The following is an 18,457-nucleotide window of genomic DNA, read 5'->3' on the forward strand; positions in this document are numbered from 1 at the left end:
GGGAGCAAAGGAGGAGAGAAGAAAAAAGGAAAAGAGAGAAAATAATGGAAAAAATAGAAAGAGGGGAAAAAGAGAGAAATAAAAAAAAAAGAAAAAAGAGAGAGAAAAGGCAAAAAGGTCAGAAGGTAGAGAAAAAAGAAAAGAATTGTCACAGTCCTCTGAGTGCACCATCTCCAGGTGTCAGGGCTTGAGCCGTCACCTTTCTGGGGTGGACCCTGTGATTATTTCATTCCCAGACTGGATCCCAGGCTTCAGCACCCTGTGTATCAATCAGTTGCCCTCAGCAGGTCTGACTGAACTCAGTACCAGCACATGTCCCGCCAGGAAGCTGTGACCAGATGTGAATACAGTGACCCAAACCAGCCTTCTTAAAACAAAGTATTGTTTGACTTGAACAGTAGGAGTACAGCATAGCAAGTGAAAATGATTAAGACAACAAAAGGCCTACATGCTTGTTTATCTTACCCAAAGCTCCTGGGCAGGCTAAGCTTCCTTGAGGAACATTCAACCTCTGGAGGTCTGGGGGGCAGTTTCTCCACCCAAATCCTCTCACCAAACTACCTTTTCCTTTATTCAGGGAGTATGTCTCTTTAAATCCCCCTCACTCTTTGATCTCCCTTCCTTCACTGGGGGAGGGATTCAGTCCTGGGAAAACTGGTCTGGCAGGCCCACCACAAGTGGAGGAAGGATATCACAGTTAATTGTCCTTGGTGTTTGCTGAGGAGCTTTTAACTGGGTTGTCATCCATCTTCCTGCGTAGTTTCCTGGCCACCCAACTATTGAATTAACCCAATAAACGAATACAAAATCACCTTTACAATATTCAGACAAACATACAGATCATATGGTATTTTCATGAATTACTACAGGCAGCTCCAAATCCACCACAAGAATATGTTTTTAATTTTTTCACAAGTTTCAAATAAATATTATTCTGGCCATCACCCTTCTCAAGGCTTTCTTCACCTCTTTATTCCTCAGGCTGTAGATCAAAGGGTTCAACATTGGGCACACCACTGTGTAGAACAGGGAAAGCAGTTTGTCAGTGTCATGTGAATAGCTAGATTTGGGCCTCAGATATGTCACGATGGCAGTTCCATAAAATAAAGTGACCACAATGAGGTGGGAGGAGCAGGTGGAGAAAGTTTTGCTCCTGCCTGCAGCTGATGGTATCTTGAAGATAGTGTAGAGGATACGGACATAGGACACAAGGATGAGTAGGAAGGGGACCATGATGAAGATGACAGCAATGGTGTAAACAGCTACTTCATTCCTGTAAGTATCTGCACAGGCCAACTTCAGCAGTGGGGGCAGGTCACAGAAGAAGTGGTTGATCCTATTGGGCCCACAGTAGGGCAGAGTGAATATGAAAGTTGTCTGTCCCAATGCCACCAGCACCCCAATGAGCCAGGACACAGCTGAGAGCTGGAGACACACACCTCTGCTCATCATGGCCGTATAGTGTAGAGGGTGACATATGGCCACATAACGGTCATATGCCATGGCGGCCAGTAGGCAACACTCTGTGATCCCCAGGAGGGAAAAGAAATACATCTGTGTGGCACAGCCCAGGAATGAGATGCTCTTGTCCTCGGAGAGGAAGTTCTCCAGCATCTTGGGGATGGTGGACGAGGTGTAACCGATTTCCAGAAAGGACAAATTCCGGAGGAAGAAATACATGGGGGAGCATAGGGCAGGGTCCACCACTGTGATCGTGATGATGACAATGTTGCCCATCAAGGTGATGAGGTATAAAACCAGCACTAAGAAGAAAAGGGAGACCCGCACCTCCAAAAATTCAGAGAAAGACATGAAGAGGAACTGTGTCACAACCGTGTGGTTCTCATTAGCCATGTCGCCCTGTTGTTCTCCAACTGCAGAGATAATAAAATCATTCACTGGTTTAGCTGGAAGAATCCTGCAATATATAAATGTATAATACATGACAAACATTTTCAATAGTGGCCACTGATTCTGGGTGCTCCCATTTTTGGACGCCCAATGTAAGACCCCCAGTAGTTGATGTTCAGTGGGACTAAGAACCCCCAGCTCCTATTGACTGGAGTTAGAACTCTACAAGAAACAGCTGGGCTGGGAAGAGGAAGAAGACCTCCCTCATAGCTCTCAGCCCAGTGGTTAGGGTGCTCACCTGGGACATGGGACACACCTGGTTATTTATTTAACCAGATTCAACAGCTGTAACAGCTTCAACAGGGGAAATTGAGGGATCTCCACATCAGGATAGCCCATAGCCCAGGGGTGAGGGCACTCATCTGAGAGGCAGCAGATCCCTATTCAAAATCCCTTCTCCTCCTGAGCCGGAGGGGTAACTTGAACCAGGGATCTTCTTAGTGCAATTTGTAATGAAAGAGGGGCCAGGGTTCAAGAAATTAGGGGCTGGGGCTCAAGCAATTTTTTAACATTCATACCCAGTGCAGCAAGCCCAGAGGTACTGGGGCTTTGAACTGCCAAGCCAGGGCTCAGCACAAATTAGGCACTGGGTCTCCTGCATCTGTGGTGAGTAGCCTAACTACTGGGCTAACAGTTATGAGCAAGGCCCTCCTCCTGCAAAACTGGGGTAGGCCCCTGACTGCAAAAGAGGGCTCACAGCTAAGACTCCCAAGCAGACATAGGTGCCTCCCTGGAGCCTGGACGTAAGTGCTGAACTCTGTGAGGGGTGGGGCTTAGGGACACACCCCTCTCCTTGGCATCTCCCATTGTCTAGCTTAGGCCAGCAGCTGTGCTTTTGTGAATCCCATTCTTAGGGGCCTACCTCTCTCCATTCATTGCATAGGGAGCCTGGGCACCAAACCCAGGCTTTTGGAATCCCAGTGATTTCCTAGGTGCCTAAGGCAGGGCGATCCAGGCTGACATTCTCAAAACTAGCCACTGATTTTAAGTGCCAAATTGGGCACCCAAAACCTTAAGGCACTTAAAATCAGTGGCTAGTTTTGAGAATGTCAGCCTGGATCGCCCTGTCCTTTAACATGAGGGGAGCATTCCTCTGTCTAACATAGTTGCTAGCAGGTGACAAGAGGATTTTTTCAGGCATAGAACTAGCTTAAATTCAATGGGAATTGGGTACATAAGATCCTTATGTTCCTTTGAAAATCTATACATTATAATTCTCTAGTATTATTCCTTAAACTAATACAATGTCATGGAGAGAGGAATAACACTCCGGGAGGCTGATGCCCCGCTCTCATATACATGAGCGCATTCACCCAATGCAAGGTAAGTGCAAAATGACTCTATCCCAATATTACCCATTCATTCCACTGGCTGGAGTGTTTTCACACCCGGTCGGTACTCACATTGCCCACATGTAAATGACAGCACAAAGGTGCAAGGCAGTGGAGCCATCGGACCAAGGTAAAGAAACGCACTGATGTGCCTGGGTAAAAATCAATAATGTAGGGAAAAACAATTACATTTAAAAAAATATTCTAAGATAATCATTTTTTAAAATTTACTAGTAGCTGAGAGATTAGCATGTTTGATAACTCTGAAGAAAGCATGCCTTGATGGCTATGAGTATTTAAGTTATTTTATGTCTCTGTTGAGACAGGTTCCTTTATGCATTGAATCTTTGCAACCTAAAAGAAGAGACAATAAAATTATTTGGGATTTGTAGGGGGTGAGGGGGGTTATTTTTCTAACCGAGATAGAGAACAGCTGAGTTTTCAATGGTGCTAATATTTTGGTGGAAAGCATCTGTTTCGGAAAATAGAAACCACAAACCAGAAATTTTTTGGCCGAAAACATTTCAGTTTTTAGTCAAAAATGTTTCAGTTTTCAGCCAAAAATTTTCAGTTGCCCAACGTTTAAAAAAAAATTGTTTTCTTGTTTTCAGGGGGGTTTGGGTAGGAAAAAAAGTAAAAAATTGCCACCCCAAATTTTTTAACAGAAACAAAAATATTTGCCTTTGTCATCAAATTTCTCTTCATAAAAACCCAAAACGAACCATTTTCTGATCAGTTCTGCTGTGAACAATTTTGACCCGATTCTATTCTCACATTATCTAAATCATGAAGGCATCAGCTGATGTCAGTGTGACAGATTCTGATCTCAGAAACACCTTTGATGTCAATAAGACAAATTCTGATCACACTTACTCCAGTGTTCCTCCAAGCTAACGCCACAGAAATAAATAACAGGAGTACCTGTGGCACCTTAGAGACTAACAAATTTATTAGAGCATAAGCTTTCGTGGGCTACAACCCACTTCTGTAGCCCACGAAAGCTTATGCTCTAATAAATTTGTTAGTCTCTAAGGTGCCACAAGTACTCCTGTTATTTTTGAGGATACAGACTAACACGGCTGCTACTCTGAAACAGAAATAAATGGAATTGCTCTAGTCAAATTACAATGGTGTAAAATTGGTGTAAGTAAGGGTAGAATCACACCTTGGGTTTTCAAAGGAGCCTGAGGGAGTAATTCATCTAACTCGCATTGAATGACAATGATATTTAGGGGCCTTGACTAGAACTGGGGAAATAATTGATTTTTTGGTTTGGCCAAGACAAATTGGTTATTTTGCTCTCAATCTCTCCTACTGAGGTTGTTCTGCTTTGCATAAAAAAATTATTGGTCCAAAGACATTGGGACAAAGAGAGAGAATGACTCTATAGTCTGGTGATCAAGGCACCCATCTGAATCAGTTATAGAGAAAATTTACATCTCCTGCCTCCTGGGTGATTGCCTTAATCACCTTTATTGAGTCATTCTGGGAATGGTGTGTGGATTTGAGCAGGTGGTGAAAGAGGGATGTGTGCTGAGGTGAGGGGCTATATGTGTTTGGGTTTATTGTGTGTGCTGGTTGTTGTGTGGGTGGTTTTGAAGTTCTTTGGTACATGGGTCAAGTAATCCACCATATATCCAATCTCCCTCATACAGCCAATGAAGTTGTTGCATTCAAATTATCTGGAGAGTAAGGGTGGTGATTGGTTGAGTTACCTCTAATATCACAATGACCTATGACTCTTGGCATGGCATAGATCCATGGCTTGTTGTTGCACAGGGTGTAATTTGTAAAGTCAAAATGTCTGAGAACTTAAAAATTGGACCGTAACAGATCGTGAATCCTACTGATGATTGAAACTGGTGACATTCTGAACAGAAGGAGTTCTCAACCATGCTCGTAGCTATTTTGATTCTATAAAACTTCATTTCAGTTGACCCAAACCAAATATGTTGGGCATTTTCCATTTTGATCCACAGGGGGGAAAAAAACAATTGTTTCATTTTGTTCCAATTTGGAATGAAAAAAAAAAAGTCAGACTTCCCCGTGGAAAGGAAATAGCCAGTTTTGACCAGCTTTACATATTATCACTATACATTGACCAGTAAAGAGATTTTAAAACATAGTCTGAACTAAAATTGCAAAAATAAATCAATAAAATAAACAAAAAATTAAAAAAATATTGAGGGTCAAGTCTCTTATAAAATAATGATGAAACAGCAAATTACACTCATCAAATGGGAAGACAGCAGATTGTGGAAATGGCCAGAGTATTGCATCTGGAATTTTCAAAATGACCTATGGGAGGTGCCCAACTCACATTCAAAGACATTTGGGTGCCTATCCCATTTGGTCCCATTTACAAAGGGCTAGGCTGATCCTATGCCCATGGATATCAATGAGAGTTAGTCACCAGACCTGCTTAGGTGCTTTAGAAAATCTCAGTAGGTGTCTATGTGCATCTTTAGGTACCTAAATACCTGTGATGACCTGGCCTTTAGGCATTTTTGAAAATTTTACCTTTAGTTTCTCGGTGCCTCAGTTTCCCATCTGTGAAATGGGGTTAAGAGCAATTCCCTACCTCACAGAATGTTGTGACAATGAATATGTTAAAGGGCTTGTCTTCACTGCAACAGTTAGCTTGAGTTAGTGCACTCAGGTTACTCCACTCAAACTAGCCTAGCCGGCTTTGGATTGCAATGTACACGTACCCTCACTGGAGCTAGTCTAGCTCGAGTGAGGGTATGTCTACACTGCAGTCTGAGGTGTGACTGAAGGGTGGGTTGACCCAGCCGCACTAGCACAGCTAAAAACAGCAATATAGATGTGGTTGCACGGGCTTCAGTGCAGGCTGTACAAGCAGTCTGGGAACCCTGGAATATACTTTAGCTAGCTCAAGCTGCTGCATCTACACTGCTATTTATTTATTTTTAAAACTTTTTATTAAGGCAAAGTTACAATAAAATGTTACCATACTACCGCATACATGGCATATTATTATTCAGGGTCAGTAATACATTATGGATTACTTTTATTCAAAGAACTTGGATGAAGACTCTGGCTTGCTGACTGAGGAGCCCTCTGCGTACACTAAAAAGGGAGACCAAAAATCTAACTATCTATCCGCTCATTGCCACTTCTCTTGTGTACGTGAAAGCGTTTCCATTACAAGGACAGTTGATATTGTGGGGGACATGAAGGTAAGTGGGCACATAGCCTGTTCCTTCATGCCCTGGCTGAGGCCAATATAGGGTGCTAAAAAGGGGGTTCTTCTCCCCTGTCCTTCAGATGAGTTCAAGCACCAATCGAGCCCTTGTAATTTTGCATCAAGATGCATCAATTTTGGAATTGTTTTGCATCATTCAAAGGGAACTGTTAACTTTCACCTGAACAAAACTGCAAACATCACTAAAGCTAGAATCAGAGACCCATAGGGTTAGACAGGACCACAAAGGTCATCTGGTCCAACCCCCTGTCAAGATGCAGGATTTATTGTGTCTAAACCATTCAAGACAGATGGCTATTCAGCCTCCTTTTGAAAACTCCAGTGAAGGAGCTTCCATAACCTCCCTAGGCAGTCTATTCCATTGTCCAACTGTTCTTACAGTTAGGAAGTTTTTCCTGAGATTTAATCTAAATCTGCTATGCTGTAGTTTGAACCCATTGCCTCTTGTCCTGCCCTTTGCGTCAAGAGAGAACAACTTTTCTCCATCTTTTTTATGGCAGCCTTTCAAGTATTTGAAGACCACTATCATGAGCCCCCTTAATCTCCTCTTTTCCAAACTAAACATACCCAGTTTCTTCTGCCTTTGCTCATATGGTTGCATTCCATCCCTTTGATCACCTTTGTCGCTCAACTCTGGATCCTTTCCAGTTTCTCTATATCCTTTCTATCCAGCAATGACCAAAACTGGACACAGTACTCCAGCTGAGGCCTAACCAGCGCCGAGTAGAGCAGTACTATCACCTCCCATGACTTGCATGCTATGCCTCTGTTAATGCAACCCAAAGTTGCCTTTGATTTTTTTTTTTGCAATAGTATCGCATTTTTGACTCAGATCGGGGTTGTGATCCACCACAACTCCAAGATCCTTCTCAGCAATGCTGCTGCCAAGCCATTTATCCCCCATTGTGCCCAAAATTTTCCACTTAAGGTGTGGTCTACTCTTAAAAGTTAGGTTGACATAGCTACGGTGCTCGGGGTGTGAATTTTTCACACATCTGAGCGCCATAGTTAAACTGTCCTAATCCCCGGTGTAGACCCAGCTAGGTCGGTGGAAGAATGTTTCCATTAACCTAACGACTGTTGCTCGGGGAGGTGGTGTTCCTACAACAATGGAAAAAACCCTTCCATCACTGTAAGATGCATCTACAATACACTACAGGGTTATGACAGCATAGCTTTGGAGGCACAGCTCTGCTGTTACAATACCTGTAGTGTAGACAGGGCCTAAGTGTTATTTTGAAGCAATATTGCATTTAAAATTAACAATATTTAGCAAAATAAACAAATCCATTTCCGTAGACCCTTTTTTTTTATTTTGTAGGAGGGAGGGATTGTAGAAAAAAAAACAAAATGCCCAAAATCAAAAACATCATTTTGCAACTATATCCATTCATCACTCCTAGATTTAGGGGATGGAGTGGGAAACAACAAAAACCAAACAGAAAAAGAAAAGAAAATCTGAAGTTTTGGCAGGCTTTCCCCAACACCAAACCATCACTACTGTGTCATAATGAGATGAGATAATCTTGAATATCGAGCTCTTTGAGTTTTGTGATTTTTTTTCTGAATGAAAAATGAAAAAAATGGAAAGTTTTTCATGTTGAACATTTTTATCTTTCAGAGTAGCAGCCGTGTTAGTCTGTATCCGCAAAAAGAACAGGAGTACTTGTGGCACCTTAGAGACTAACAAATGTATTAGAGCATAAGCTTTCGTGGGCTACAACCCACTTCTTCGGATGCATATAGAGTGTAACATATATTGAGGAGATTTATATATATATTTTATATATATATTTTTATCTTTCCACCCTTCCACCCCATTTTTATCATTTTTTCCTCTCATGCTCCTCTTTTCTACTTGCCCCATTTTGCCACTTACAAAATGGGAAAGGAACTTATAATTGGAGAGAAACATTCCATTTCAAAATCCGATGTTTTTGTTTTTCAGATTTCAGTTTTTGTCTTTGAAAAAATGGAAAATTTCTATGAAAACCAGCATATGCCAGGTAGGGAAGAATCAGTCTCATAATAACTAGTTAATGTAGATTCAAGGAAACTGCTGTCAAAAGACAGCAGCATGGGAAGGAACTCACATTATTGCAGGAGTCTTCTGTACTCTAGCTGTATCCCAAAGTTGAATTGCTCTCCTGTTTGGCTACTGGGAACTGCAAGTGAAGGAGACAGACAGTCTTGTTTCCTTGAATAAATCAATATTTGGGACAGATTCTTCTCCGCTTGAAATCAAATTTACCATTGACTTAAATGGAAGCATTTTCTTACTGTTTCTTTTTAGAAAATATGTTTTAAAAATAAGGTATCCTAAACTTGATTCTGATCTTACTTTCATGGGAGCAGAGAGACAAGGTGGGTGAGGTAATATCTTGTATTGGACCCACTTCTATTGATGAGATAGACACGTTTTTGAGGTTACACAAAGCTATTCTTCAGGTCTGGGAACCTTACTGAGGCCTGATCTACACTACAGAGCTAGGTCGATGTAAGGCAGCTCACATTGACCTAACTCTGCAAGTGTCTAAACTAAAATGTAGCTCCCACCAATGTAACTCGCCCACTCACTGACTATGCGAGAGGCGTAGTGCTTAGGTTGATGTAGTTAGGTCGATGCAGTGTCTGTGTAGACACTGTGTTGCTTATATCGACTGTTGCTGCCTTTCAGAAGTAGTCCCACAAGGCCCCACACTGACAGTTAAATCACTGCAAGCGCTCCTGGTGAGGACGCTCACTGCCGACACAAAGAGCGCAGTGTGGACATGCAAAAGCAATTTAATTACTGCGGTGGCTGTATGTTGACATAACTTAGGTCGACTTAATTTTCTAATGTAGACATGCCCTCAGAGTGTCACTGCTAAACAGAAGATGGAACAGATTGTTTAGCATAAGTAATTAACACATATTTCAAGGGACCATTCAAGGTGAGTTGCCCGTTAACACCCCTCCAATCATAGAGAGGAAAGGAGGGGGAGAAGCAACTGTGGGGGAGGGTTGTTAGTGGGTTATAGATTGTTGTAATAAGCCATAAATCTAGTGTCTCTCTTCAGTCCATGATTTTTATTGTCTAGCAAAGTTATGAAGTTAAGCTCCCAGGTTTGTCTTTGCACGTGTTGTGCAGGTTTCCTTTGAGGATGAGGACTGATAGGTCAGATATAGAGTGATCGTTTTGTGAAAAGTGTTCACCCACAAGTGATGTGGTGTTTTTCCTAGTGTTTTTCATCTGTAGACCTCAATGGAATTTAAATAGAGTGCTGAGTAACATGATCTCCATTTTCAGATGGTGAAATTGGCTCAAAAAGAGTTAGAATCACTAGCTCAATATCACACCAACCAATGAATGACGTGAGAATATATCTCGAGAGTCCTGACTCCCATTGCCACACCTCATCACCTGTGGGTGAACACTTTTCACAAAATGATCATTCTATGTCTGACCTATCAGTTCTCATCCTCAAAGGAAACCTGCACAACATTTTCAAAAGACGAGCCTGGAGCTTAAATTCACTACCCTGCTAGACAATAAAAATTATGGACTGAACAGAAACACTGGATTTATGGCTTATTACAACAATCTGTAACCCACTAACCCCCTCTTTTTGTCCTACAACTGCAGAGGTGTTAACGGGCCACCCTACCTTGAATGGTACCTTATAATATGTGTTAACTACTTATGCTAAACAATCTGTTGCACCTTGTATTTAGCTATGACATTCTGAGTAAGTTTTCTAGACCTGAAGGAGAGCTCTGTGTGGCTTGAAAGCTTGTCTCTCTCACCAACAGAAGTTGGTCAAATAAAATATATTACTTCACCTACCTTGTCTCTCTAAAATGTTGGAATCAACATGGCTACAACAACATTTCATGGGAGCAGATGGTCAGATGCCATGGTGAGGAGAGGAGAAAAGAAAAAGAAGAAATCAGGAGTATTTCCACGGAACGCAGTCCAATTAGTCTGGTGTAAACACAGTATACTCACGCTCTGGCCAAATCCCCAACTGGGGTCAATCAGAGAAGCTCCATTGATATCAATGGGCCAGATCTGCAGGTGGTGTGAAATGGCATAGCTCCACTGAAGATTTACACCCGCTGAGATTCTGCTTCCCTTTGCCATTAGTAGGGTCTCTTTGGAATGAATTGTCATTTCATCCTAACTCTTTGAAAACATCTCACCCAGCCTTCTCTGTATGTTAAGAACAAAACTCATCTGGTTCTCTTTGTGGGTGCCTCTCTGGAACCCAGAATCATCCAGCCTCCTCTGCATAAACTGCATCAACTAATTAGGTATGAGGGTTACCAATTTATATTGCTACAATCGGACACCCAAGGGACTTAATTGCAAAGGGCTCAATCATGCACTCCTAACTCAAGCAGAACCCTTCTTTATGTGCATGGAGGAGACAAACTTTTGCCTAGTGCTTTTCATCTATAGACCTCAAAGCAATTTAGGTAGAGAGATGAGAAACATGATCTCCATTTCACAGATGGTGAAATTAGGCCAAAAAGAGCTGAAATCACTAGCTCAAGCAAGTGAGCCAGTGAATGACATGGGAATAGATCCCAATGGGCCTGATTCCCATTGCCAGGCCTTGTGCATCGCATCATGCTACTTTCACCTTCCAAAGACTCACTCACAATATTTGCGGGTGGTTCTGGGGCCACTTTGCCCAGTTTGTTAACATTCACCTACCAGACCAGAACAGAGCAAGTGACTCCACAGTCAGTGTCAGAGCACTGGAAGATGATCGCCTGGCTGGAGGTCTCAAGTGCATGAATAAGGACTATTCACTCAGGTGTTTAAAATTTGGGGCCTGATTTTCCTTTCAGTTGTACCAGCATAAGCAAGGAACAACTGCAATGAAATAAGTGGATTTATGTTGATTACACCGCACCACCGGGTAGGCTGTTGGTGGCAGGGATTAAACGTGGTCTTACAAACTGGCCCAGTACTCCACTGGGCAGTCATCAGTCTGTTGAGAGTAGACCCAATCCCTGGGCCCCAGTGCTTCCACACTATCTGGGTCTGGATACAGTCCAGTCACTGCTTCTGTTCAGGACACACTCCTGGGGTCAGACTCTTCCTAGGGATGTGATGCCCACTGTCCTAGACCCCAAAACCTGTGCCATACATCTCCCAAGTCCCGAAGTCACTTACACATGCTCCCCCAGAGATCCACCTAGGCTGTGGACCTTTAGGGCCTCTACTTTGATGCCTTTGGATACAGTATGGCGGGAAAGCAAGGAACACAGGCTGAGCAGAGGAATTTCTTAGCCACAGAGACTTTACTACTAAGGGTATGTCTACACTAAGAAATTAGGTCAAATTTATAGAAGCCGGTTTTATAGAAATCGGTTGTATACAGCCGATTGTGTGTGTCCCCACATAAAATGCTCTAAGTGCTCTAGTCGGCGGACCGCATCCACAGTACCGAGGCAAGCGTCGACTTCCGGAGCGTTGCACTATGGGTAGCTATCCCACCGTTCCTGCAGTCTCCGCCGCCCATTGGATTTCTGGGTTGAGATCACAATGCCTGAATGATGCAAAACAGTGTCACGGGGGGTTCTGGGTACATGTCGTCAGGCCCTTCCCCCTCCGTCAGAGCAACGGCAGACAATAGATTCACGCCTTTTTACCTGGGTTACCTGTGCAGACAACATACCACGGCAAGCATGGAGCCCGCTCAGCTCAGCTCACCGTCACCATATGTCATCTGGGTGCTGGCAGACGTGATACTTCATTGCTACACAGCAGCAGCTATCTGCCTTTTGGTGGTAGACGGTGCAGCATGACTGGTAGCCTTCATCGGCGATCTGGGTGCTGGCAGCCGTGGGGCTGGCAGCTTTAGGGCTGCATTGCACCAGCCCCTTGCCTTCTGCCTTTTGGCAGTATATGGCTTATTACGACTGGTATCCATCATCATCGTACAGCAGTGGCTGGCTGGAACTCCGTATGTCCCCCAATCCCCCATCCCCCCAGTAATATTCTGCTGTCTTCACAATGACGATGATGATGGCTATCAGTCGTAGTATGCCATTTTCTGCCAAGCACCCAGTATTGTCTGCTAAGCACCCAGAAGAGGCCGATCTGGGTGCTGGCAGACGTGGGCTGGCAGACGTGGGGCTGCATTGCTACACAGCAGCAGCCCCTTGCCTTTTGGCAGTAGATGGTGTATTAAGATTGATATCCATCGTCGTCATACTGCGGTTCAATCAGAGGCACCTGGGCAGACATGCTCAGTCCTATGGAACTGTCTTGATGATGATGGCTATCAATCTTAGTACACTATTTTCTGCCAAGCACCCAGTATTTGCTGCCAAGCACCCAGAAGATGCCGAGGGCTATCAGTCATGCTGCACTGTTGTCCGCCAGCTAAAGATGTAAAAAATAGATTTGTAATCATTTGCTTCCACCTCCCTCCGTGAAATCAATGGCCTGCTAAACCCAGGGTTTTGAGTTAAATCTTTGGGGGGCCATTCTGTGTGACAGTTGTTTGTGTGTCTCCCTGATGCACAGCCACCTTTGTTGATTTTAATTCCCTGTACCTGTAGGCCATGTCGTCACTCGACCCTCCCTCCCTCCCTCAGATACTATTTTTGCACCTTTTTTCAGACCAGACGCCATAGCACTGTGATCATGGAGCCTGCTCAGATCACCGCGGCAATTCTGAGCACTATGAACACCACGCGCATTGTCCTGCAGTATATGCAGAGCCAGGACATGCAAAAGCAAAACCAGCACCAGCCGAGGAGGCAATTGCAGCACGGCAACGAGATTGATGAGGAAATTGACATGGACATAGACCTCTCACAAGGCACAGGCCCCAGCAATGTGGAAATCATGGTGTTACTGGGGCAGGTTCATGCCGTGGAATGCCGATACTGGGCCCGGGAAACAAGCACAGACTGGTGGGACCGCATCGTGTTGGAAGTGTGGGACGATTCCCAGTGGCTGCAAAACTTTCGCATGCATAAGGGCACTTTCATGGAACTTTGTGACTTGCTTTCCCCTGCCCTAAAGCGCCAGAATACCAGGATGAGAGCAGCCCTCACAGTTGAGAAGCGAGTGGCGATAGCCCTGTGGAAGCTTGCAACGCCAGACAGCTACCGGTCAGTCGGGAATCAATTTGGAGTGGGCAAATCTACTGTGGGTGCTGCTGTGATCCAAGTTGCCAGGGCAATGAAAGACCTGGTGATATCAAGGGTAGTGACTCTGGGAAACGTGCAGGCCATAGTGCATGGCTTTGCTGCAATGGGATTCCCAAACTGTGGTGGGGCGATAGACGGAACCCATATCCCTATCTTGTCACCGGAGCACCAAGCCACCGAGTACATAAACCGCAAGAGGTACTTTTCAATGGTGCTGCAAGCCTTGGTGGATCACAAGGGACATTTCACCAACATCAACGTGGGATGGCCGGGAAAGGTACATGATTATCGCATCTTCAGGCACTCGGATCTGTTTCGAAAACTGGACCCAGCCTACCCCTTAATGCCATGGCTCATGAAGCCGTACACAGGCAGCCTGGACAGTAGTCAGGAGCTGTTCAACTATAGGCTGAGCAAGTGCGGAATGGTGGTGGAATGTGCATTTGGCTGTTTAAAAGCGCGCTGGCGCAGCTTACTGACTCGCTCAGACCTCAGCGAAAAGAATATCCCCATTGTTATTGCTACTTGCTGTGCGCTCCACAATATCTGTGAGAGTAAGAGGGAGACATTTATGGCGGGGTGGGAGGTTGAGGCAAATCGCCTGTCCGCTGATTATGCGCAGCCAGACACCAGGGTGGTTAGAAGAGTACAGCAGGGCGCGGTGCTTATCAGAGAAGCTTTGACAATGAGTTTTGTGACTGGCCAGGCTACGGTGTGAAACTTCTGTTTGTTTCTCCTTGATGAAACCTTCCCCCCGCACACCTGGTTCACTCTACTTCCCTGTAAAACAACCACCCTCCCCTCCCCCCTTCGAGCACCGCTTGCAGAGGCAATAAAGTCATTGTTACTTCTCATTCATGTAATCTTTATTAATTTGTCACACAACTAGGGGGATAATTGCCAGGGTACCCCGGGATGGGTGGGGGAGGAGGGAAGGAAAAGGACACACTACAGTTTAAAACTTTAGTACTTATTGAAGGCCAGCCTTCCCATGCTCGGGCAATCATCTGGGGTGGAGTGACTGGGTGGCCGGAGGCCCCCCCACCGTGTTCTTGGGCGTCTGGGTGAGGAGGCAATGGGACTTGGGGAGGAGGGCTGTTGGTTAGACAGGGGCTGTAGTGGCGGTCTCTGCTCCTGCTTACTTTCCTGCAGCTCAACCATACACTGGAGCATTTCAGTTTGATGCTCCAGCAGCCGGAGCATCGACTCTTGAGTTCTGTATGCAAGCTGACGCCACCTATCCTCTTCAGCCCGCCACTTGCTCTGTTCATCCCGCGATTCAGCCCACCTCTCCTCTCGTTCATATTGTGCTTTTCTGTAGTCAGTCATTGACTGCCTCCACACATTCTGCTGTGCTCTGTCAGCGTGGGAGGACATCTGGAGCTCCGAGAACATATCATCCCGAGTCCTCCGTTTTCTCCTTCTAATCTTCGCTAGCTTCTGCGAAGGAGAAACATTTGCAGCTGGTGGAGGAGAAGGGAGAGGTGGTTAAAAAAAGACACATTTTAGAGAACAATGGGTACACTCTTTCATGTTACATTTTGATGTTCACATTACACAGCACATGTGCTTTCATTACAAGGTCGCATTTTTCCTCTTATATTGAGGGCCTGCAGGTTTGGTGTGAGAGATCACTCACGCAGTGCCAGGCAACAGATTTCGGCTTGCAGGCAGCAGCCATGGTAAGCCTCAGTCTTTTGGCTTTTTTAACCTTCTTAACGTGGGAATGGTTTCAAACAGTAGTGCCCTCATTTCCCATACCAAGCACCCGTTGGGTTGGCCATTTAAAATGGGTTGGCAATGTAAAAGGAGGGGCTGCGGTTTCTGGGTTAACATGCAGCACAAACCCAAGTACCCCTCCCCCCCCCACACACACACCCAAGTCTCTGGGATGATCACTTCACCCCTCCCCCCCCCACCGCGTGGCTAACAGCGAGGAACATTTTTGTTCAGCACAGCTGGAACGGGCAACTCTGAATGTCCCCTTAATAAAATCACCCCATTTCAACCAGGTGACCACGAATGATATCGCTCTCCTGAGGATAACAAAGAGAGATAAGGAATGGATGTTGTCTGCATGCCAACAAACACCGGGACCATACTCTGCCATGCTTTGTTATGCAATGATTCCAGACTATGTGCTACTGGCTTGGCGTGGTAAAGTGTCCTACCATGGCTGACAGGATAAGGCAGCCCTCCCCAGAAACCTTTTGCAAAGGCTTTGGGAGTATATGAAGGAGAGCTTTCTGGAGATGTGCCTGGAGGATTTCCGCTCCATCCCCATACACGTTAACAGACTTTTCCAGTAGCTGTACTGACCGCGACTGCCAGGGCAAATTAATCATTAATCATTAAAAACGCTTGATTTTAAACAATGTGTAATATTTACAAAGGTACACTCACCAGAGGTCCCCTCTGTGCCCTCAGGGTCTGGGAGTACGCCTTGTGTGAGTTTGGGGGTTACTGGTTCCAGGTCCAGGGTGATAAACAGATCCTGGCTGTTGGGAAAACAGGTATCTCTGCTTCCTTGCTGCTGTGAGCTCTCTCCATTATCTTCATCCTCATCTTCCTCGTTCACCGAACCATCTTCCCTGTGTTTTTCTCCACTCAAGGAGTCATAGCACACGATTGGTGTAGTGGTGGCTGCACCCCCTAGGATCGCATGCAGCTCCGCGTAGAAGCGGCATGTTTTCGGCTCTGCCCCGGACCTTCCGTTTGCCTCTCTGGCTTTGTGGTAGGCTTGCCTTAGCTCCTTAATTTTCAGGCAGCACTGCTGTGCGTCCCTGTTATGGCCTCTGTCCTTCATGGCCTTTGAGACCTTTTCTAATATTTTGCAATTTCGCTTACTGCTACGGAGTTCAGCTAGCACTGATTCATCTCCCCATATGGCGAGCAGATCCCGTACCTCCCGTTCTGTCCATGCTGGAGCTATTTTGCGATCCTGGGACTCCATGACCGTTACCTGTGCTGATGAGCTCTGCGTGGTCACCTGTGCTCTCCATGCTGGGCAAACAGGAAATGAAATTCAAACGTTCGCGGGGCTTTTCCTGTCTACCTGGTCAGTGCATCTGAGTTGAGAGTGCTGTCCAGAGCGGTCACAATGAAGCACTGTGGGATAGCTCCCGGAGGCCAATAACGTCAAATTCCGTCCACACTACCCCAATTCCGACCCGCTAAGGCCGATTTTAGCACTAATCCCCTCGTCGGAGGTGGAGTAAAGAAACTGGTTTAAAGGGCTCTTTAAGTCGAAAAAAAGGACTTAGCTGTGTGAACGTGTCTAGGCTTAATTCAATTTAATGCTAGTAAAGTCGACCTAAACTCATAGTGTAGACCAGGCCTAAAGCACTTGACAGTTATAGACTTTTACAAAATAACAAGAGTCCTGAGATGTCCCCTCCCATAGTCTGACCTTAAACCTTCTGTGAGTCTGAGGCTCAACAGCACTTCAACCCAGGCAGAGCCACTAGTACCTTGTCCTCTTTCTCCTGCAAGCCTTCCTTAAATATGGCCATGGTCAGCCCCCCTGCACAGAGAAGAACCCTGCCATTAATTTGTTATGCCTACCCCACCTGCAGACCCTTGTGTGGACAAATCAGTGTTCCATGGGTATAGGCCAGCAGCTGAAAGACAATCAGGGTTGATGGCCCCTGATTGCAGTCTTGGTGGCTTCTCAGTAAGAGTCCTTCATTGAAGTTTCAAGCACTTTTCCTGGGCAGGGCAGAGACAGCCAGAAAGCAGCTAATAAGGAAATACAATCCAGGAATCTAACTACTTGAAGTTTTCTTCACTGGACAAAATCAATCCCCAGTTTCACTCCTGGGAAGTCAGTGGAGTTACCCCAGTGGAGAGTCTGGTCCTGCTTGTTCCAAGAACCCCTCCATTTCCTCTCCATAAAATGTCAAGAATTAAACTGAATGAATAATGAAATCTGTTTAGTTGTTTATCTGAGTGACCCACACAAATCATAGAGTCATAGAAATGTAGAACTGGAAGGGATCTCAGTAGGTCCCCATGTCCAGTCCCCTGCACTCAAGGCAGGACTAAGTAATAACTAGACCATTCCTGACAGGTGTTTGTCTAACCTGTTCTTAAAAACCTCCAATGAAGGAGATTCCACAGCCTCCCTAGGGAATTTGTTTCAGTGCTTAACTACCCTGACAGGAAGTTTTTCCTAAAGTCCAACCTAAACCTCCCTTGCTGCAATTTAAGCCCATTGCTTCTTGTCCTATCCTCAGAGGTTAAGAAGAACAATTTTTCACTCTTAACCTTTGTGATGCTGTATGATTGAAATATGACCATATATATCATTGGTATTGCCACTGTTAGACTATCGCAACAAATCTTGTACAAAGTATATCATGTAAGGTGTTGATGGAAAAGTTATGATTCACTAAAGATGATTATCCTGTTTATATGCATGTACCATTTTTGTATCTGAAACTATGAATATTGTCTATATATCTGGATCCCAAATGTGTTTGTTCCTGGGGTAACACCCACCAGGTAAAATCTACATTGAAGCCAGACAGCTTTGTGTTGATGGCCCATCAAAGGAAATTAACTCTCACAATGGGCCAAAGAAGAAACTTATTTCACCCGGATGGGTCTTCCTGCAGACACCTTAGCCTCCAAGTGGCCAATGGATACCCCCCATGAGTCAGCAATCCATGTAAGGGCAGGTGACTTGCTCATGTGGACCTGGACTCCATCTTGTGCCAGTAAATTTCCACAAACCATGCTGTGAGCTTTGTTTTGGGACAGTAAAATTCCAAGCACTTGGCAGAGGGTATAAAAGACCCTTGAATCATCTCCATGTTGCCTCTTTCCTGCTCTG

The 18,457-nt window shown here is 45.0% G+C and overlaps 1 protein-coding gene across 1 annotated transcript; it reads right to left on the reverse strand.

The window, feature by feature from the left end:
* Nucleotides 1-918: 918 nt before the first annotated feature.
* Nucleotides 919-1,854, reverse strand: LOC135887661 (olfactory receptor 10A4-like). The gene has a single exon (XM_065415384.1). It carries the CDS (start codon nt 1,852-1,854, stop codon nt 919-921), a length of 936 nt encoding a protein of 311 aa, XP_065271456.1.
* Nucleotides 1,855-18,457: the final 16,603 nt, after the last annotated feature.

Source organism: Emys orbicularis, chromosome 13 (assembly GCF_028017835.1).
Source record: "Emys orbicularis isolate rEmyOrb1 chromosome 13, rEmyOrb1.hap1, whole genome shotgun sequence".
Classification (NCBI taxonomy): domain Eukaryota; kingdom Metazoa; phylum Chordata; order Testudines; family Emydidae; genus Emys; species Emys orbicularis.